The sequence below is a fragment of the Coturnix japonica genome, chromosome 4 (genome assembly GCF_001577835.2).
Source record: "Coturnix japonica isolate 7356 chromosome 4, Coturnix japonica 2.1, whole genome shotgun sequence".
In the NCBI taxonomy this organism is placed as follows: domain Eukaryota; kingdom Metazoa; phylum Chordata; class Aves; order Galliformes; family Phasianidae; genus Coturnix; species Coturnix japonica.
In genome coordinates, this window is record NC_029519.1 from 25950200 (window position 1) to 25973443 (window position 23244).

At 45.8% G+C, this 23244-nt stretch overlaps 1 protein-coding gene and 1 long non-coding RNA gene across 3 annotated transcripts in view; both read right to left on the reverse strand.

Annotated features, from left to right (window-relative positions):
- Window positions 1-3671, reverse strand: part of MAML3 (mastermind like transcriptional coactivator 3) — a 193193-nt gene extending 189522 nt beyond the window's left edge. For both annotated transcript variants that reach the window (XM_015861040.2, XM_015861039.2), the window contains exon 1: window positions 3225-3671. In XM_015861040.2, coding sequence (XP_015716526.1) covers window positions 3225-3593 — 369 coding nt within the window. In that variant the 5' untranslated portion in view covers window positions 3594-3671. The remainder of the gene's footprint in view (window positions 1-3224) is intronic.
- A 2179-nt stretch (window positions 3672-5850) lies between these two features.
- LOC107313114 overlaps window positions 5851-23244 on the reverse strand; it is a 47557-nt gene continuing 30163 nt past the window's right edge. The window contains exons 4-5 of the long non-coding RNA XR_004307004.1: window positions 13042-13151; window positions 5851-8450 (exon numbers count right to left, since the gene is read on the reverse strand). This is a non-coding gene — a long non-coding RNA (uncharacterized LOC107313114). The remainder of the gene's footprint in view (window positions 8451-13041; window positions 13152-23244) is intronic.

Sequence of the window (23244 nt, forward strand, 5' to 3'; positions counted from 1 at the left end):
TCCAACAGAAAGGAAGCAACAAAAGCAGTAACCGCTTTCCTGGGGTGGAATATCTGCCAACACGGAGCAGATACAGCCAGACTGCTGTAATTCCAAACACATCATACTGTTCCTATACCGACCAAGCTGAAAGCACCGGTCTGCCCGTCTCCCTTCCCACAGGTCGGATGGATGTGACCATTCACTCCCACGAGGCAGTGCATTAGCACAGGGTGGGTAAAAGAGCACTGCTGGAAAATACTGCGTTTGCCAGCTGTGTTTCCTCCAACTTTAAACCAACTCTGAACTGGCATGGTGTGCCCTGGCAGGGGAGCAGAAAGGATGATCTAATAGGTCAGTTAACTTCCATCACTAATTTCTGTGATCTAAACAACATTTTATGGTGTTCAAAACTCATTTTCTAAGGGCTGGCTTTAGGGTTATGCACAGTCAATCCGACACAGTGGCTATCAAGACCACCATGATGCTAAATAAGAAAAGTGTTGAAGGACCTTCAAAACAAGAAAAAGTAGCTCCAGCCCCTTTAAACGCTGTGGCAGAGCAGAGCTCAGATGCAAATATACATGCATCAGAAGGTCAGTGCAGTAATTACCAAAGTAGTGTTTCATTGTTCAATGACAAGACTGCACAGAAGAGCAGAGTCGGGGATAGGACATAGGCGATTTAACTTGGCAATATGTATCTTACATACACTACCTTATACTTAACATTTATTGTTTATATTGTGTAAATACACACATGTACAGCCTCTGGACCATGTTCACACAACACCACAGACGCAGAGCCAGAAGACTGTTGCACTTAGAGTTGCAAATGCAAAGACAGATTAACTCAAAAGCACTGAAATAATGTGCTGATGTTTCCTGGAAGCAGCAGAGTTTTGGATGGCCTGCAAATGTTCCCAATGCTTCCTTTACAACCTCGCCAGTATGACATCCTAATAATCCAAGCCCAACATTTTTGCCAGGTTGGACTGGAAGAAAAAAGAGGGGAAAAAAATGTTCTCCCAGCTACGTATAAACAACTTTGATTCTGGGGCTCATCCCAGTCAGCGCCTGCAAGGGCACAAACAAGTTCTGAAACACACTGCACTCCTCAAGTGGGACAGGCTAAACCAGCTGGCTAAATTCAGCCAGCAAAAACTAGGGTCTACAGCAAGATACAAATTCAGAGTAGATCAGCAGCTCCCATCCCAAAAAAGGCTGCTACTGAGAACCACTTGTTGGTTCACATGGGGTCCTAAACAGTTCTTCTCTGGAAGAGCAGTGAAGCAGTGGCACAGCTGCCCAGGGAGGTGGCAGAGTCGTTGTCCCTGCAGGTATTCAAGAACCATGTAGATGTGGCACTGAGGGACACGGTGAGCAGGCAGTACTAGTGGGGACGGTTGATGGTCTTAGTGGTCTCTTCCGACCTTAATGATTCCATGATGCAATCAGGTACCCATGATTCAATAGGTGTGAACCTGGGGAGCAGCTCCCCTGCCCTCCTGACAGAAGTGAATGCACACAGCAGCCCTCCCTGCCCTCAGCAACCTGAGTGGGAAGGGAGAAAAGCCCAACACACAGGCTGGCATTAGGTCAGGCCAAAATAAAGAAAGGAACACAGATCTGGTTCGGTAAATAAGAATCCCAATGCATTTACATTATGAAACTTCTTTGCAAACTTCTGACAGCCGGACACAAGGAACTTTCTGCTTTGGTTTACTTCTTGCTTTTGGTTTCTCGTGCTATTAAAAAATATCAAGGTTTCAAAGAAAGCATCTTTCTGTTGCTCTGAAAGGAGCAACTTCCCAAGGTTCAAGTAGAACTTGCACGTGCCAGTGAACGTTCCCCAATGCTCTCAGATGAGACAGCAGTCATAATTAACATTCTACAAGTGAAACAGAGCAGATTACACTTCTACATTTATCTACAACACACATTCTTATAAACAGAGTAGTGGCTGGAAGCGGGTCTGGTTTGATCAAGGCTTAGAATTTCCCTTCTCAAACGTGAGAGGTGTGGGCACACCCCGTACCTACACGGCACACACCGCCGCCGTGCAATTACCGGATCCCTGCGAACTATCGCTACACGGTGCCGCTCTCAGCTCCCCGAGTTTCCTTCCCCACGCGTAGCAAAGGAACACGGAGTCGCACCCGCGTTGCCCCGTCGGTCCCCACAACTTCGGCACGGCAGCCCGCCCAGTCACAGGGATAAAGCCATCTCTCGAGCCGCCCGCAACCCGGCAGCGCTGCGGGGCCGGGGACGAGGTGGGCACTGCCCGGGGCCGGCAGAGCGCTGGCAGCCCCACGGGCAAGCGGAACGGCCGTGCCCCCACTGCAGCGGCAGGAGAGAGACGAGTTGTCAGCGGGCGGCTTCCCCGCTTCCTGCACGCGGACTCCCCCCGCCCCCGCTTTGTGTGGTCGCCGCTGCGCCCTGCCCCCGAGCGGCCGGGCCGGGCCCCCGGGGAGAAGCCGGGAGGCGGCCGAGGGGAGGGAGGCGGCGGGGGCAGCGCGGAGCTTTTGTCTGCCGCCGGCGGAGCCACCCCCGCCCCCAGCGCGTCGGAGCGGGCAGACAAAGCGGGGCCGCGGGGAGGGACGGGGGGAAGGAAGGTGCCGCCGCCGCCGGGGCGCCGGGAGCGGGGCTCGGCTCGGCCCGGGATGGGCGAGGGAGGGTCCGCGGGAGGGACGTGCGGCGCTCGAAAGCCGCGCCGCCGCCTCCCTTTTTCTCCTCCCCTTTCTCCTCCCTCTCCTCCCCCCCGCCGCCCATTGTGCGCCCGGCAGACAGCGAGCGGCCGACCGCCCCCGGGCAGCGCGGAGCGGTGCGGGGACGCGTCGGGACACACACGGCGGAAGGACCGCGCGGCCACCATCGGAGCTCTCCGTACGGCCGAGGGGGCCGCGGCCGGCAGCCCCGCTCCCCCCGCGCCGCCTCTTATTATTCATCATCGGTGCAGGCTGGGAGTGGGAAACTCCGCTTCCTACTCGCAGCCGCGCGCCGACCGGCTCAGCCTCCGCCCCCTCCGCTCCTCGCCGAGCTCCTTAAAACCCGAGCAAACTTTGGCAGCGCCCGAGCGCCGGCTGCCGCTCGCCCCGAGAGCCCCCGGCCCGCAGGCTGCCGGCCTCGCACCGTCCCCAAGCACGGCCCCGGTCCCGGCGGCGCGGTCCCCGTCCCCACCCCGTCGGGGGGACCGGGGAAAAAGTTTGTCCTCCCTCCGCGCCGCGCCCCCCGAGCGGCCCTTACCATGATCAGCGTGTGGTTGCGCTGCTCGGTCGCGCCGGGCTCGGCATCCTGCGGCTGCTTGTTCGGCGGCGGCTGCTTGCCGCCCGCGCCCGTCTTCTTGGCCCGCTGCTCCAGCGTCCTCTGGTAGAGGCTCACGGTGTCCCTGCGCTCCAGCTCCAGCTGCTCCGCCTGCGCCTGCTGGTAGCGGCTCTCGCAGCTGACGTGGTGCCGCCGGCAGCCCTCGATGCGCTGCCGCAGCCGCTCCACCACCGTGCTGTGCTTGGGGACGCCGGCCGTGGCGGCGGCCCCGGCCCCGGCGAGCCCTCCGCCGAGGCCGGCGTTGATGCAGACGCCGCTGCCGTTGGCGGCCGGGGCCGCGAAATCCCCCATGCCCGGCCCCGCGCGCGCCGCTCCGGAGGAACTCGGCGCGCCGCCCCCCGCGGGGTCCCGCTCACAGCCCCGCGGGGCGGGGGGGGCACCGGCATGTAGCGGAGAAGCGGCGGTCCCCGGCGAGCGCTGCTCCTCGCCCCCAGCCGATCCCCCTCGAGGAGCTCCAAAACATGAAGGAGGAGAAGAGCGGAGCGCAGCGGGGGGCGGGAGGGGGTGCGGCGAGCGGGGAAGGTGCCGGGGGTGACCGCCGGGAAGCGGCGCGACAACTGAACGGCGGCGGCGGCGGCCAACTCCGGGGCTCAGCGCGGCTCAGCGCGGCTCTTCGCCTCCCGCGGCTCCTCCGCGATCCGCGGCGCTCGGAGCGGCTCCGCGGGGCCGCCGGAGGTCGCTCCCGCAGCCCGCGCTCCCCATGGGTGAGGGGGACACGCGCCCCTCCGCACGCACACACACACACGCGCACGCGGGGACGGCACACGCACACGGGGGGACTCCGCACGCGCCCACGCTCGCACGCGCCGTGCACACGCCGCACACTCACTCGCGCGCCCCGGCACCCAGGGGCGGGCGCGGCCGCTCGCTCATTGTACGTTCCTCCTAGAGAAAAGTTTGGGCGCTCGCAAAGTACTGGCGCGGCCGGGCCGCATGGCAACGGGAACCCGGCGGCACGGCTCGGCCCGAGGCCGGCCCGCACATGCACGAGCCGGGGCCGCGCCGGAGACAGCGGAGCCGCCGAGCCCGTGCGGAGCGCCGAGCTCGCACGGCCGGGCGCCGCGCTCCGCCGCCGCCACAATGATCGAGGACCCTCCTCCGCCTCCTCCTTCTCCTCCTCCCCTTCTCCTCCTCCTCCTCCCCTCCGTGCCAGCGGAGTGATACGGGGCGGCAGCGCTCGGCGCGCGGCGCGGCTCCCCGGCCGGGAGGCAGACCCGGGGACAAGGTGCAAAACCCGGCGCGGACGCCGCCCAGCGGGAGCGGACGCGGTCAGGCCCCCCGGCTCGGCACGGCCGCCACCTGCCGCCCCGCTCCCCCTTATTCCCCCTCCTCGCCGTGCCCGGAGCGGTAGCCGCGCGCCGCGTTTCCCTCCGGTGTAAACGGCCGCATAAGGAACGGCGTGAAGCGAGCGGCTCTTGCGCGCCGGCCGCGGCCGAACTTCGGCGTTTGATGCGGCGGGCAGCGCTGCCGGGCTGCCTGCCCACGGACAGCAGCGGCTGGAGCGCTCGGCACACGCACGGCTCTCGCGTTCTAAGTGTTAGCTGGTGTTTGCCAACTCCTTGTTTCACAGAGACGCGTGAAGCCGAGCCCCGTCTCTCGGGGACACCCCTCCTCTGCAACGCGCCGCTGGGAACGGGGACAAGTGGGAACTCAGGCACCGGGCGTGGGAGCCTGAGTCGTCCCCGATTGTGCCGGGGCACGCTGGCACGGAGCTCGGCTTCGGAATTCCCGACAGCGGCGAAGAGCCGCCTTTGTCTCCTGGAACCGCTCGGCAGCCTCAAAGTTGGCTTTTATCGCGTTCCTATTGCGACAACTCCCGGCCACGAGCGGACTAAATCCTCACCGGCGCTCAAACGACACCGATCGGCAACGAGCGCCTCGCGAGGAGCGTCCTCCCTCTCCCCCCGAACTCTGCCGGGCAGCGGCCGAGGAGCGGAGCTGAGCCCCGCCGCTCCGGAGCGCCCCGCAGTGCCCCCTGCAGCCCGCTGCGCGACGAGCACGGGCGCCCCGTGAAGCGGGGACTCAAGGGGAAAGCCCTGTCCCACTCCCGGCTCCTCGCGGTGCCGCCGCTCGGTGCTCAGCGCACAGAGCGGGTGAGCGGAGCCGCATAGTTTTGCGGTACCCGGAGTTCAGTGCTGGAAGCTGAGTGGCAATCGTAACATAGAATAACCATGAGGTTTCACCGTTTGTTTTTGGGTCCCTTTCATCTAAGGATGAGGTTCCTGAAATGCTACAGCCGAAATCTGCTGTTTGGGGAATGATTTAAATTCAGTTTTTGCAAAGGGCCGAGGGATATCTGGGGCGCTCACTGGTGGCCGCAGTGGAACACTGATGCCTACCGGCATCGGTTGGCAGGGCACTAATTGAGGGTTACGGGAGATGATTGCCTGGTAAAGGCTCTATTCAGTCAGTTACGATTCTGAAAAATTACAAAGCATGGGCCTGATCTGTGAAAAGAGACGCAATATGAATATACAGCATACGTTCTCGAGATGATTATCATGACAGAGATCTGTCTAATTAGGAAGAATCTATTTTAATGCTAAGAAATGAAAGAGCCCAGCTGGGAGAGGAATTCAGAGGAAGATGCGGCAACATGACTGCTAAGCTGACAGCAAATGCAGCCTAAGCATCTTCCAATGACAGCTTCTAAAAAAATCATCTCAACGTTTAATCAATAGCGGCTTCGGAACAAGTAAAGCCCCACAGATAACCCAGCTAGTCATAGCAGTGGGAGGAGCTCCATAAATAACATAGAAAATATGTATTTGCAGAGCAACACACTGACACCACTTCCCCTTTGTCAGCCTAGTTGTGGGCTATCTAGTAGATGGGCAACGTTAAAAGTACCCTGAGGATAAAGCTGATCCCTGCTGTGCCAGAAATGCCAGTGTTCTCACATGGGTTGCAAACTGTTGCTTTGGGGCAGCAAGTTTGAAACCACCGTAGGCAGCACAGTGACCTTCAGAGCGGCTGCCTGGGTAGAAACTTTGCTGAGTGCTCCTACCATGATTAGTTAGTGTGTAAGTCAATGGATGCCATGGTGACATTGGTATCTGCTGCAAGGCCAGCCTAGCATCAACAGCTTGGCATGCCCAATGAGTATAACAACTTTGGAAGCCAGATAACAGACGGCTTTTGGGTATGGATTAAACTTTCTTAGACCATAAAAAGCACTTCAAACATTTCTGCTGAAGTTTCTCTAGGATACAGTGAGCAAATCAGATGTACTTCACTTACTACAGTAGCTATTTAAGTGCACATTGCCTAATACAACTGTAGTCTGAAGAGAATAATAATGTCATCTCCAGAGTAGTTTAAAAAAAAAAGCCATGTAATTGAGGGCTGATTAAAAACAAAACCCCAAAACCTCCATGAATGCATCAGTGAAATCCAAGTGCAGCGTGGCAGCATGGCTAACATTCTCAGGACAGCTGGGGCCGGAGCTGCAGGAATCCTTCCAGCAGTGAACTGAGGCTGGAGCAAAAGAAGTAGCTCTAAATAGTTAAAGAAAAGTCATCGAGGTTGAAAAGGAACAGGAGAGCAAAACAATGAGGGGGGAAGGGGAAGCAACAAGGAAAATCAGAAAGCTGGTTAAAATTGCAGAAGTTGGGGCTCTGAGGCAGACTGCAGGAAGTGATCGCCATGGAAATACACAACACTCTCAGAACTCTGTGCACATCAGTACAATGCAATTCAAGTGGTAGAACATGGAGAATCCAAGTCAGACTTTGAACCAAGTCTTTCCAGTTGTGAACACCACTGAACCACCACTTCAGCAAGGCATTAGAGTGGGACCATCACATAGACTGAGATACACATGCCTAAGCATTCCACTAAATCAAGGCACAAAAAGCATGGGGAAAGGATGCAAAATGCAGACTCATATTGTCCTGTTATGATTACAGACAGGTCACAAGAATGAAAAAAGAACTTCGTAGGTGGCCCCACCAGCCAAGGAAAAAATGCCCATCACAGCAAAGCTTCTGCACGTGCTTTAGGTGTAGAGAAATCTGAACGAGGTTCCAGACTGTAAACGCCTCTAAATCCACAAAGTTAATCAGTGCTACCAGACCTCCCCAACGCTTTGAGAAGGCAGAGCTTAACACTGATATGGTACTGTAGGCTCAGCAGACAGCTGCACACAAAATGCAGGAGAGAAATTTTCTCTTAACGTTCTAGTCCAAGTTCAAAAACTGTTTTCTATTTATATTGAGGGTAATAATCATATAAAAGAATATAATCTGTAGGTCTGTGCTTCAAACACGTGAACAGAAATAGCAAGTGCTGAGTTCTGTTTGTTCTTTGCACATAGTGGGCAGCTCAAAGACTTTCATTCATCATTAGCAACAAAGCTAAACAGATGCATACCAAGTTTTAAGGGGCAGTTCATCCCTTCTGCACCTATTCCTCCCCAAAGCACTTGGGCAGCTACTCTACATGCAATCCATGCAGAAATTGAAACAGCTGTTAAAGTGGCAGAATCTACATGGAGTGACATTGTTAGAGGGATGTTACTGAAACACATCCTAGGTTAGGAAGCAAAACTAAGGTAAATAACCCAGATAAGTCACAGTGTACCTTTCCTTTATTATGAGCATCTGGTTTCAGAGGTTACAGCTGTAGATGCCCGTGGAAACAGAGAGTTGAGAGTGTGAAGGGTGGCAAGGATCCCAGGTCAGTAACTGGGATAGAAAGGAGGAAAGCAGGGAGTAAGAGAGAAGAAAGGACACAAGGAAAATCCCCCATGAGATGCTGGGGGGGGGTTCCTCATGGCTTACAGCATAAGTATACATGGAGGAACTCAAGCTTATTTAGCCATTCTTATACTGAGTACCCCACTCCTTACTAAAGGCCGTCCATTTCCATTTAGCTTGAATTAGCAGGGCAGCAAACAGAAAATCCTTCATCAATAAAAACAAATCCCAGCTTTATTGATGGGGAAGCAGCTGGGGGAATTTATTTATTTTTTTTCTGCCAGGCATTTGCTGTTAACTGCCAGCTATTTACAAGCATTTCAGAGTGAATACAATCACTTGGAATCTTCTGAGACAGAGAGTCCGAACCTAAGGAGCACTACTGTTCATCCTTTTCCATGCGGGAGACTTATGATGGTCCTGCAATCCTTGGTATAGCCAATCAAATATCCTGTTGAAACAAAGGTTTTATGAAAACAGAGAAACAAAACAAAAGGCCATTTTCCACAATGTTTTCTAAGATTCATGTAAGTTCACTCTCCAAGCAAGAGACACACTTTATATTCCCCCTCATCCTAAAGTGCCAACTACTATTGCCATTGTCTCTCTGAGACGGCTACAGTTTCCAATTGACCAACATACATGTATTTAGCAAACATAAAACTTGTATTAAAAGCATGTCACGGAGGTTCAAGTTTTGCAGTCAACGAGCTTAAAACCACCAAAATCAAAGAGTTTGTGCAATCTTTATTTGGCTTCCTTGTGTAATTCATTGCATGATGAAGTCTTCAAATACACCCTCACAAACTATTTTTCCACAGGATGTTTGCTTCGTTCTGTACACAGAATTGTCAGTGCTCACCAGTGAACAGCTATTTAATACATTTTTTTCCTTTTTGTTTTGCATATGACCTCACATCTATTTACTAATTCAAACCCCCGTTCCTAGACATTTGTTCCCCGAGACTGACCACCACTATGACTCCTGAGTGCTTCACATACCAATAAGCTGTTTTTCCACAGCTCATGGCAAGTGAGAGGATAGTGCTCTCACTCACATTAGAAACTAGGAACTGAAACAAAGAAACCAAGCTTAAATCTTTTGCTAAAATGCCTAATTTGAGCTGTGTTGTTTTGTTTTTTTCTTCAAGTTGTATTTTAGACAACTTAAAGCACACCAGGTATCATGAGACCAGCCCTCATCAATTGAGCAGGATTTGCAGGTGCCCAGCATTTCCGTTAATCAAAAGCCCTTTCCAAGTCAGATACCTAGAAATTGAGGAACAGAATTAGTGATCGCTGGCAAGAAGAGGAGCTTAAGTGAAATGAATGAAACCACTTAAGACAGTTCAGACATTTAATCTCAAGCACACACAGTTCAGTAAATTTACTGGCAAAACCAGCATTTATATATGCCACAGCAAACAACAAAGAAGAAATAAAATATTACATGCTGGTTTTCAGTCATCTTTTAAAACAACAACAAAACCAAACACTTTTTTGTCCCTCTCTTTCTGAAGACACCCCTTTCAACCAGCCTTTTCTGAAGTAAAGTCAAAGCATGTTGTGTTTAGAAAGCATGCTTTCTGATTCCCCAAGGCCAAAAAATGCTGAGGAGATAAGACATTAAAATAACATGAAAATCCCTAAAAGGATCCTATTTGTGCTTGGTCATAGTAACCAAAGTACAATAAACTACTAGCTCCACTGAAAATCAACCCCGCTGCCAGGCTATTTCCAGAGTCACTAAAGTCACTAGACAACATTCATCAGAAATCTAGGACGCCTCTCATCTTAGCTCAGACTTGCAGTTAACTAATGGTTTACAGCAAACAACAGCTGATTAGATTCCAGTTAGACAGGAAAAAAAAATCCTTCTCATAGTATGAATAGTGAGACTTTAAATAGATTGCTTACGGAGGCTGCTGCGTCTCCATCATTGAAAGCTGTAGGAACAGGATAGACAAATTTGTCTGTAAAGACATGAAAGTAATTGATTTTGCTTACCATGGAACAGGGGGATGGATTGGTTCACTCCTTAAGGTCCCTTCCAGCCATAACTTGCCATAACATTATGATTACTTAGGGAGTTTGAAAGTTACAAATGTATTTAAGCAGTTAATAACTTCATTTATTTAACCTTGACTTTGGTGTAAGAAGGTTACGTACAGACTTCGATGTTGGATCAGACCATGGGTCCATCTATCACAGAACTCTGAGAGCAAAAGCAAGGACAGGGTAAACATCCTCACGGCCACCCAGCCTTCAACCATTGTCAGGTTAGGTTATGTGATTATCTAGTTAGTACACTACACAGCATCTCTTCCAAGGATTTACTCCTTGCATCCCCATAAACTTGAAGTGTAACACCACTAGTCCACACAGGTTGCCTGAAGAAATAGTTCCTTCAGTTTCTTCTGAATAAAGCCCTTAACAGCCTTTTTTTTTGGTACGCATTATTCTTGTATTAGGAGAGAAGGTGAAAAGCCAACCCCATTCCTCTGCTCTGTAGACCACTCAGTTCTACACATACCTTCATACATTTCCTCACTCATATCTTTCCAGAGTTTCAACTATTCTGTGTATGAAGTTCCTCGTATGTTGAATGGAAGTCACAGTATGTGAGTAAACATCACTGCTATCTCAAGAATATTTATTAGTTCTAGCATGCCTTTTCCAAGGCAGAACTGCACGCAGTATTCAAGTTCTGTCAAAAGCATTTTGGAAATCCAGGTTGACTGCATCATTTAGATGGTGTTTTCATCCACATGTCTATGACCCTGAAAAGGGCCCTAGTGGGAGAATTTCCCCAATTTATTCCACAAAGAACAAGGGTAAAAAGAGTTCAGGTTCTTTCTAGTGGCTTTGTCCTCCCTGAGGGTTAACTTTATATCCTTATCATATGCAGACTCACTGACAGTGTTTTTTACTTCCTGATGTGTGGGAAGAAGCATATTGAACTATTTGTAATTATCTTATTAAGTTAGGTATCCATCTCGCTTGTGTTCTGCCTACTAATATCTTTAATACTACATCTGTCAGTGTTTATGATCATTTAACTTTTCAACGTTTAAGTATGTTTTTGTGTTTTAGAATTACTCTCCTTTCTGAAAGCCTCTCTGCTGATCAGCCACGACCCCTTCAGTTTACTCTCAGGAATGTCCAATAAACGATGCACATAAGCACTGTGCTTCCTGCTTGGCATTCTGTAGTCTTCATGACCACTCTACAGATGTCTTGGATGTCACTCTTTATTTCTTCTTGGTAAGTTTTGTCATATTGAAATGAATACAACAGTGGTGGATATTTTGGCCTCTACAGCTCTTCAAAAATATTGAATGGAAGACTGCTGCGGCCATTCCTAAAGAGCAGCATTAAAGTTCAGCAGGATATATACACATGTATATATACATACCTAAATATGTGTATGTATGTATTCATTATATGTAACAGTGCAAATTGAATACATAACAGATGTAGCTGGTAAAATAGGAAGCAACTACAGAAGAACTTCTGGTTCTTCTGAGATCTTGTTTCAGAGTTTGCCAGAAACATACACCGAAGATAATTAGTATTTATTACTTGCAGCTCTCAAACCCTTCTATGCATTATTACTGTTGAGAAAATATGAGCCACAGAACAATGAAGTAACAAAGAAAAGATAGTACCTATGATTCTTCATTTCACTCTGCTACCTCTACAGTCATCTTCACCTACCAGGAACTAGTAAGTTTGCAGACTACTGAAAGCATTGCTTACAAATCATGCTATTATAATTACAGTTGACTTTATGATAGTAAATGTGCTCAAGTGGGGTGTTTGCATCCCTATTTTCATTCCATATTTTGTCTAAATATAACAAATAATTGTGTTGTAGCAGTATAATAGCACAGTTTTCATGTAGTACATATTTTAAGATAACTTAAGTCGCTTCGGCCTGGTTTACATTTCTTATCTCAGCAAGGTACTCTGATCAGGTAAAGTAATGCAGACACAAAACCTGGGATTGTCATGATTCATGTGGTAAATATCCTACAGAAATCTAGCACTTCTGACCAAGAATACCAAAGCAATCTCTTTGCATACACAGTCTAGTAAAAACACCTCTAAATGAATAACAGCATTTTTAACTTTTCCATGGCATAACATGGAAAAATATCATGTGCACAGATATTTTTTCTTTACCTCTTCTTTGTCCTACGAGACACACAGTCATTCCCTTCCCACTTCACCTATCTATACTTGCTGATTCACATTTCTTCTATCAATTTGTTACCCATATATAACTTAGGAAAAGAGTGTTTTACATTTGCATGTCTCATTCACAGGGAGATAATGTTAGTATGGTCAGTTTGCATAGTGATCTACACTGTCCTTGAGTCTCCACTGTTTTTTCACAATAACTGGCATATTGCCTCTTGGTCAGCACACTAATTGATCACTGTTTAAGTTTAGGGGTAGAGTTACTTGTCTCACTAACCAAACAATTTGTATTTTCAACATACACAAATGATAGCATATAGAAAGGTAGCATTCTTTCATTACAGTTTTGTTTTTTATTTTATTTTGCTTTAATTTACATATAAAAAGTCTGCATCACTTTGTGACTAAATAAACAGTCCAGTAGAATCTATACAACTATACTTGGTTATTACTTCATGGTCCTTTAGAACCATTCTATAACAGTGACACTGAGAACCCAAAACCTGGATGTGCAGTTTCCCCATTATTCTGTATTGTGGCTGTCATCTCTCCCACACTGCCTGGTAGAGTAACTTAATTAGAATTTCATCTCCAAGACACTGTAACAGTAGAAGTTTGGTATTCTACCAATATTTAAAATTCCCTTACAGTCATTGCTAATTTACTGACTCTTTGCTCTGCTGAATCAGCACCTCTTGAAAGCAATGTCTCCCCTTAATCACTGAGAGAAAGCAGTGCTTCTGCAAGGGCAGATCCAGCAGAGAACAGGATTATGGTAGACTGACAGCAGCTGCATCACCTCCTATGCAATCATTTTAAAATTATCTAAAATCACTAACCTTTCACAAGGTTCAATTCTCTGTTTAGCCACGCATGACAATGAGTTCAGCAATCCTGTTTCAGCCTCCACAGAATCACTCACGTGATTTGCCCTGATTGGCAGATTTTGCTGTGGAGAAAGAATAAATACAAATTAAAAAATTAAAGCGGGTTTCTGTCAGGTCAGAATATCAAACATCAATAAATATAACTCTCAGAATCACAGAAAGCAAACTCAGATTTGAAAGTTCGAACCTCTGTGCAAATCTCACATGGGCAGAATCCAAAATGGATCAGAAGGCAGACTCTGCTTCAAGCACAATGTAAAGGAGCACTCAGCAACACTGTCCTATGAATGAGATGGCGGCACACCAATGGACCACTCCAGAACTCTACATCTCAGAATGCATGGTGTCACCCCAGCCACAGAAGGTGATGCCAGTACTGCTCAAAGGGGTACAACAGGATGCTTTCCATCTGAAGTATGCCCTGCATCGTGCACACTTATGCATAACACCTGCTACAAAGGAATGTAAATCCTAACTGTAGCCCTATGTGTGTAACATAAGTACTGCAAAACTTGCTTATACCTGTCACTGACTGCTCTGTGTAAACTAAAAAGCTTCAGTGTAGAAAAAGAGAAACACAGGAAATTGATTAGTTTAACCTAAACATTAACTCCAATCCTTTCTATAAGATTGAATTGTCTTGCTTTAATAAATGCACATCTACAGCAGATATTAACAAAGGTGAAGCCTGAAACACCCACCACCTCCGCAGCTCTTCAGGTTGTATTTAGCACTCCACAGCTACATTAGGAACCCTGCAAATAAAACTCTAGCCAAGGCTCCCATCTTTGTGATTTCAGCAAGGAAACCATTTCTGTTCCAAACAAATCAGTGGCAAAACCTTGCCTGAAATCCTGCCAGGCTCACAGCATAAATCAACCTGTTGCATACTAAATGTAACACGCAGCAACTTGCTACCTTGTGTAATGGCACTCTGCATTTAAATCACAGACACAGGTACCCTGAGCTGTGATTTGTATTCAGTTGTAGAAGAAAAATTAATAATTCTTTTCAATTATCTTGGGTATGTCATCCATATCCCAGGGTACGGATCCAGGCTGGTGTTGGTGTGAGTTTTCCTCTCTGGTTCTTGGACAATGCTGTGTGCTTTGGAGCAAAATAGTGCCTCCGCCATCAGGGACAAAATACCCTGCCATACCCCTGCGCTGTAACATAAAAACTGCCTTTCAGTCCATTTCTCATTTCCCTCAATACTACATTTAGAACTCTCATTTAACAACAGAACAATAAACAAAGCGAAATAATGACAGCAAATCCTAATTTCATCCTTTGGCTAAATCTGCCAGGCACATCAGACCTGATCCACTACAGGCTTATTTTAAAACTGGGTGGCTGAAAGGTGCCTCAGGATTTATTTAAGGAAAACAGATTGTCTCTAAGGCTGATGCCAAATAACTCATCGCCTGAGTTATCACTCCTCAATCAAAAAGTAGATGAAGAAATTACATAAGTCATTTAGACAGCGATCACCATGGAGTTACGCTGGGCTCTCATGTCAGTGATTAAACAGCCAGCTTCCCTGACAGCGGTGAGTTATTCCTCTTATCACCAGCAGAGCTGCCGAAAGAATCATCAGGGCTACAGGCACAGAAAAGACGAGGCCTCTCCAAACTCAAGTGATGAAAACACAGTGTTTTATTACTCTATTTTCATTGCCATAATTTAAGTTTAAACAAATTACAGTGTTAAACATAGACAACAATGCTCTCACTATAAACTCAGACTTCTATTTCTTTTCCAGGCCACAGTCTTTGGGATTCTGTCCCCATCACCATCTGCCCCAACCTGTCTCATAACTGAGCCCGTATCTTGTAGCCTTGCCAAAGCCAGTAAAAAATATTGGGTGTTTTATTATTACAAATTATGCTTTGGTCACTTTGGAGGTTGATTTTCTCTCTAATAATAGTAATGACTTAGTCCAGGAAATTGGTCCATTTTTGCTGCACTTTAACATAACTAGAAAGAAGTCACATGTGATAAGAAAGAATACAAGTGTTTAGAATTAGATATCTACCAAGACCGACTGCCTTTAAATATCCTAAATAAAGCAAGAATATACTAATTCTCTTGTATAGTTTTAAATTCTTCTTTAGAAACCTTATAGGTCTTATAGAAAGCAAGTTTTGTGAGCCTGACTTTAATTTTAGCAGAATCTCAGTTAATAACACTGCAGGCATAAACCCCCTTTTAACAGTCCATAATACTGAACTGAAGACAGGATTGCTAAAGAACTTTGTTATTTTTTCTCTCTAATAAACCAGCATTACAGACTTTCAGCAGGTGTCTTTAATAGACCCAGTTATTAAAAAAGTATCGCATGAAATAAATTCAGACCATTTCTCCAGCATTACTCCTCTTTCCATTACAAGAATTTCTTCTGCATATTCAGTTATTTATGCCTAAACTAAAACTCATCCTCAGACATTTTAAACCACTGTCAGCATCCGTAATTATTCCTTACACTTAAAAATCTGCCACTGCTTCCAGTTACAGTAAAATTCCCTTCCTTTTCCTCTTTTATTATTTACCTTATTTTTTTTACAGTTTTAAAAGCTGTAGGAGTGTGTTTTGGTATGAAAGGTTCTGTTCATGAGCAGTTTTGTGTTCATTATTTTTTTTAACTGTGGAAAAAAAAAATCTCACTTTTCTAGTTTCAGTTTCATGTATTTTCTGTGCTTTAATCGCTCACAAGAACTCAAGAATGGAAACGTTAGTGCTAATTTCTTTCAACACACCAGCTAACAGATATGTACTATTGGCATTATTACTGTTTGGGAAGTGTTGTTAGAAGTAATTTCTTCATGGTTACAAACCAGGCCAGACAGGCAACATCTCTGGGTCAGCTGATCAGTAACACTGTATGCCCAAGCCAAGTACCCAAAGGTACCTCATTTACCTATGCACATCCCACAAAATAATGCTTGTTTCTCTAATGTGATGATAGAGTTGTTGGGATTTTTTTGTTTGTTTGTTTTTCAGTCTCCAACAATCAAGTTACTTATTCTTCTAAGTAAATACAGATTTATGACCTACAGATTTCCTCTCTTTACCTGCCATTTGCACAGGGGACCTCATCTGTACATAAAGCAGGAGGTGTTTGAGTTCTTCTGGGCTCCTTGGGCTTGACCCCATCTTAACTCCCTGCTGAGGTCAGCCTTTTTCTTCCATGGGCTTCTGTCCATATAAACCTAACATGTGGTCAGATGCAAATAGCAGCAAGTTCCTGGACTGGTTAGGAGACAAGATCTAAGACAACCTTAAGAAGTACCTAGGGATGTGGCAGGTTTGGAGTGAGAATCCTCTGGAGTAATTCTACTGAAAGCTCCGAAGTTATTCTGTGTTTCTATGCAGATATAAGATATATATTTTAACCAAGTAAACTTCTGTCTGTCAGCAGCACACATTCCCAAACATTATCCATCAGAGTATATACTCACTGTGGGAAAAAACATCACAATATCCAGGCACTGCTGGGGCTCAATCTATCGCAGACCCCTGAAACTCAGCTCAACTCATAAATCCTCACTTGCCTCAGCAAGAGTCCTTAAGTGCATTAAAAACAGGAAGGCATGCAACAACTGTCAGCTAGAAATACCACGATACATAGTTTTATGAGTTTGCCTGATGGTGGAATACTTTAAGATGCTCACACAATACAGAACCCTTAAGAGATTGATTGTTGTGCAGATCTTTAAAGAAATGTACACAATACCTTTAGCATCATAACTTTTTACAGCTGTTGAAAAAGAACAGTTTGAGGCAATCATCAGGGTCAGTGGGATGAAACTGGAGTAGCAGAGCCTTTTTCCATAGGTACAGGTACTTCCTAACAAGCAGCACCTTAGCTTTGTAGTTGAACAGTCACCAGCTCAAGGTCATAACTGCACAGCAGTCCTTGTTTTTAGTCAAGCTACCAGAACTTCAGGCTGAAGAAAAACAGCCTTTTTTTTATGGTAATCATTATTTAGGTTACAATTTCAAGCTCTTCAAAAACTGGCAAGAAACATTAAAGAATCTGAATGCTGTTTTCTTCAACCTCATAACTGGGCTTGGGGAAACCATTCATGAAAACTGATAAGAAGCTATGGAAAAAAAAGATGCCCCATACCCTTTCAGTCAGATGCCTGCATAAAAATATTCCCACAGCAAGGTGTGGCTGCTTTTACCTTCACCAGTTGCAGCTAGTCTTCTAGGTATTATTAGGACCACCAAAGTACCCAGATCCCTCAACTACCTTGTATCTACTAGGCTCCGTACACTGTGATGTGTTGGGAGGAATACATACAAGTAGTACTTTGCGGATTCTTTTCCACTGGTGTTTTCTACTGTCTTGTTGACCTACCTGATCTTTCTGCAACAGACACACAACACAAACACAGAAAACCAGTACAGGCAAATCCACACCATTTACTGCACAAAATAGCAGCATAGGACACATGAACACATTCCTGGGAACCACTCTGCAGCTCTGCCCTGCCTCGTTACCTCCACAGAGCTGCCTCACCACATACAACACCATCCTGAACTATGAGGTATGAAGAACAGCAGAAACTCATCACAGAAATTCAGAACTGCTGATGTGATGATGCAGCACCTGAAATAATCAGACACTTCATGAAGTAAGAGCTTTCAGATGGATGGCTCCAAGAAATGTCGACATCTGGGAAACAAAACAAAAAAAGATGACTGGTCTGAGTTCAGATGCAGCCTCAAATATGATCTGGCACAGCACATAATCTTGCCCACCTTTACATTTTTTCCTCTTTTATTCACTTTGGCTGCTTCATCTGCTAAAGACATAAATCATGGCTGCCTGCAGGGGCAAAGTTTAGAAGGATGCAACCACAGGCCAGGGAGCTGATGACTGACTCTGACATCTGAGAACAGCTCTGAGTAAGCTGCTGCTTTTCTATCAAGAGTGGGATCTGTTTTTTCCCCTCTAGGTATACACATTTCATAGCAACACGTTCTGTTGCTATTTAGGATTCACTGGCCACTTCCATTACAAATGTTCTTTTCCTAAGATTTATAACCACAGCTTTTGTTACAAAGCCCAACGCCAGACAAAACTTGCCTCATTTTGGGTTTTATTGCAAAGCCTGGACTAGGGCCAGCTTCACACAAGTTTTTGCATTTCTTTTGGTGAGCCTGAGACAGTTGCATCCTAAGACAAGATGTAAGAACAATACATACTGTAGGGTCTGCACTCAGCAAACACTTCTTAACTCACAGTTAAAAACAAGGAATCCTCAGCCTTCAAAACAGGATCAGTGTTGAATGGAGGGCTAAATCCAACGATAGAAACCAACAAAAATGCTTGCGTGGACCCCAGCGAGAATCAAAATAGCTGCATTTTGAGCAGCTTTATTTATAACTGTATAATTTTAAATGATAACACCAAAAATAGACATTGCAATGTCAGTTCAGTGTAATTTTTTTTCAAGCCACTCCAACCTTTTTTTTTTTTCTCTTTTTTTTTTTGGTAGAGTAGTAACATAAATAATAAATAAAGAGTTTTCCAGCTAGTTTTAAAGGGCTTTGTGTTATACATCTACCAAGGGACCTTCACAGGTAGGTAATGATCCAGCAAGGCAGCCAGCTTGACTGGAGGGTTATTAGGCTCTCACCCTCCCCATCGCTCTGTGCCACTGCTTTTACTCTCTCCACCTCCATTGTATCTGTAAAAGCAGCAGGTCCGCAGCCAAGCACTGCACGCTCCCCACAGCCAGCAACTTCCTCTGAAGCTGCAGTGCGTAATTACAACCAGCTGTGCAGACACCGCCAAGGAGGCTCCCACACTCCTGAAGGGAAAGCAAAGAGGGAGCAGCAATCCCCCCTTTCCTGCAGCCGCAGATGCTAAAAGGATTGGGCACTTCGGCCTCCCTCCCTCTTCTCTCCTCCACTAAATCCATTTGTTTGAGGGAGGAAAGCCTCCTTGTGGCCCCTGCTGCTCCCTCAGCCTGACCTGCTGGAGGCTGCCTGAGCCACTGCCCCTTCCCCAGGGACAGGGTCATGAGCTGCACTGTGAGGCTGCGTGACCCATTCAGCCAACAATCCCATGTTTAGGCTCTTCCTACTTGCTAGCTCCTGGGAGTTCCATCTGCAGTGCAGAGTTATCTTTTTAAAGGCTGAATCCTTGCTGCCAGCTGTCAAAGTACCCAGTAAACTTAAAGGCCTTCGAGTATCTTGGACACAGGATATATACAGGTGGTGCAATCACCAGATTAATGCTTTGCACTTACACAGCACTGAGATCACAGCACACAGATGAACTCTATCTCTTAATACCAAAGTGAGACTAGAACCTTAATTTATAACTAGAGAAAGCAATATCAGATGCATTGAACACCTTGCTCAAAACAACAGAAAAAAATCTATGAAAGAGCTGGGGACAAACAAGTCCTGCATTCTAATGCTTACATCACATCGGGATTGCACAATGATAGCTTTCCTTTCTATGATATACAGAACTGCAGCCTCAGCTTCACTAGGCAGGTAGTGAGAGCTCATGTGAAAGAATTGTGCACCACATGAGATCACCCAGCATTCCCTCCTACAGGATGCAGAGCTAAGCATTGAGGCAGCCATCACAAATGTCACTGTTCACAACCAATAAATTCTGCAAAAGCAGAATACAGAGGGCTCCCTAAAGCCACGACGTATATGATCAGGGCTTTTGGGTAGTGCATTGGATCAGCCACATGCAGGCACTGTGGCTAACAGCAGTACATGAAAAGCAGCATAAGTGATGCCCAAGTGATTTAGGGGCACAACACACTCTCAGAATGGATTTCACACTCTAGAAACATAAAAACTAGATAAGAATGTTTCTATTTTCCTCCAGGGTAGAGGAGCAAAGCCAGAACAGTACATGAAATCACCATGCCAAAGTCATGTTAAGGTTTTTTTTGTGCCATGGTAAAGTTACATACCTGTACAGGAATCCTGTCAGGTTCCCTGTTTGCACTTTTCCTATGGGTGTAAGCACACCTCAAACATTTTAGCTTTCACGGTTTAATTTTGTACTTTCCCAGCATTACTTACACAGTGCACACATTTCCACTTCTTTGCTTATTACTGCAGCAACAGGGTGCTGTTAAGAGTTCTGCACCGTCCCAGCTTCTCAAACCATAGCTTAGCATATTAGCTTTGGCACTAAGACAGGCTTAGGAAATTGCCCTCCTCTGTTTGTCTTGCCCACTCTGTTTGTTGGGCTAAAAAAGTGTGTTTATCTTGATTCATTTCACTAATGTCATTCCAGCTGATCCAATTAACACTGGCAAAAGAGGGAAGCAAGGGGTGGTAAATTGTGGCAAAAGGGGAATGAATGAGAAGAGATGAGCAGATGGAAAGAGAAAGGAGTGGTAAACATTAAACTATCTTTGCTGTTGGAGAATGTACAAGGGAAAAATGTTCTCAAAGAGTTCACTTACTGGTAAATCAACTTTCCTCCTTCAAATACTTATCTCTATTACACATATTCCAGCTCACATGATTTCAAAGCGGCAGCCAAAACCTTGGAGCAGTATGTCAGAGCTCAAAGCAAAAAGCATGGACTGAAAGGACTCATTTACCAAATATAGTATATGCACCTTAATTCTCCACACTGGTCTAACACTTGGTAACAGAGCAGGTGGCTGCCTGGAGCAGAACAGAGATGCTCTGACAGTTGGCCAGTAGTGCTGCTCAGTCTCCAGCAGTGCAAACTCCGCTGTAAGTAATGACGGCTGTTTTGTTGAGTGCTGTGATACAGTCCAAGACCCTGTTAAAATGTGTGGGGTAAGAAACTGCTGTGACCTTTAAGTAGTGGAAAGCAGACATTTTTCAGCCAGGTAGACAAAACTCTTCTCGTATCCCATGTTCATGGTGCATTTCTGGGGGACCCATGTCTCTGTGCTCAAGCTTCAGTGTAAAGGCCTTCAGCAAAAGGATCAAGAAGTTCAGGAATGACAACAAGATGATAAGAAGGACGGTGTTGTGTCTTCCAGAAACCTCATGAAATATTCCCCCAAATAGACTGCAGTAGTAAAGGCAAGGATGGCTTTCTCCAGAGAGAATTCTGTCAAACCAAGAAATTTAGCATCTAAACACATCCAGGATATGAGGCAAAACTTAAAAATCTATGTGAGATAAATTGATCCAAGCTCTTAGTTAAACTCACTTTTAGGCTAAGAAATGTAAAAGCTGACTACTGACATGCCTTCCTGAGGGCAGAACATTAAACTGTAGAGATGTGTGCTTGTTCCATGCCAAGAGAAACACAGGTCAAACCCCAACAGTACAGAAAGAGAGAAGGAAGAACATATTTTAGCTACAGCTACCATACAACTTAGGTCAAAGACCCTCAGGTCTCATTTAACACAAAGTACAAAAGAAAAGCACTAAAAGACTGGAAAGGAGGGTGGTTGTAGGAAAACAGTTCACTGAAAAAGGCACAAGAAACAAACAAGTGGGTTTTGAAAGAGCTGAAATACAGCTTAGACTGCAAAAGTACAATTCTAAGTTAAAGCAACCGGGAGAGGAAAAAAGAACAGAGGAAAGAGAAACACACACCACAGTAAAGCACAAAGATAGGCACATGTACATTCCACAGCAAGGAGAAGTAAAATCCAAACCTAAGCACATGAGGTATGCAAAGGTATACACAAGGAAGCATGCTCCAGGGAGAACAGGAGAAAAAGGCTCTGTACCCAGAACTAAAGTCTAACTCCTACTGCCATAAAGGCTGATGCACTTTATGACAGGCACAGGGTAGTAAGGGGAAAGCTCATGCATGGACAGCGCCACTTTGGCAGCATTTTGCCTTGTGTCCGTGATTAATAAGCAAATGGTGAAGCAGCAGAAGCAGATGTACAGGCATAAACATATACAGCAGAACTGTCCACCTCTTTGTTTTGCACTGTGTCCATTCCAACCCAGGACATTCTATGGTGGAAACTCCAGAACTCCAGAACTTTTCCAAGCAACCTGTTTCAGCCTTCAGCTTCACAACAAAAAAAGCTTTCTTGTTCAACATGTAGATGGAATTTCTTATATTGAAATTTGAATCTACTGCCCTTCATTTAAGCAGCAAAATCTTTCTGTGTTTTTGGTTATTTTCCCCCCTACAAATGTGATATAAACTAGGGAGTTCCTTATTTTTAGCAAAGGAACAAAAGGTAAATTTCTATCAAGATTTACACAAGTACCAGCAAGTTTCTCCAGACAGTCTAGCAATAATTGCCAATGGTGTTGTCAGAATTTGGAAAGTATCTTATTTCAACAAATTCAATTTGATTGCTAAGTTCCACTTTCAAGAAAGGGAAATGCAATTGTAGGTTTGGGGCCTCTAACCCTTTCCAGCAAAAACCTAAGAATTAAAGCTGGTAAGGTCTGATGGGAGTGATAAAATTCTGAACTTCGCAACCTTCAGAACTCCCCCATCTCTCATATCCCCACTCCCCTCCCTGCAAATTGTTATAGCAATGGTTACAATGATGAAAATTTCCACTTGAAAGAATGAATTTTTATTTCATTTCATTTTTGCTACCTTCAGGCTCTCCAGAACTGCTCAGCATACAACCGCTGAGAATTTGGTCTTGGCTAACTATTTTCCTCTGCTAGTTTTTGCTCTCAGCAAAGTAAAACAGCTATCACAGATTTGGCACAGCAGAGTAGGAAAGTTTTTTTTACGCTCTTTTTGCATCATGAGCCATTATTAACTTACCCTGAAATCGGAATATATTAGTGTGATGCAGGAGACAGTTTCTGGCTAAATTGGCAGGCCTGGTAATTAGAGATAATCTTTTATTTCTATCTGTACATCCTCAAAAGATAATAATTGTAGTTGTTCAATGACAGGCACTTTTACTATTTTCTTCCAGAGAAAAACTGAAATTTCCGGCATGTTAATCATGAAAAAGTCACCATCATAAGAAATCATCCTCCAAAAAATGGACATAAGATAGAAGTGCAATGAATATAGAAAAAAAAAATCTTTACTAGCCCATAGGCTACAGTAGAGGTGCTGTGAGGCTGTAAAGACAGACTAAGCGTGGAGAGCTGTTCTGATTAAGGGACAAAGAACACAGCTTCTTAGGGATGTCAATATCAAAGAGTGACTGGAATTACTTAGAATGGTTCAAGGTAATAAAT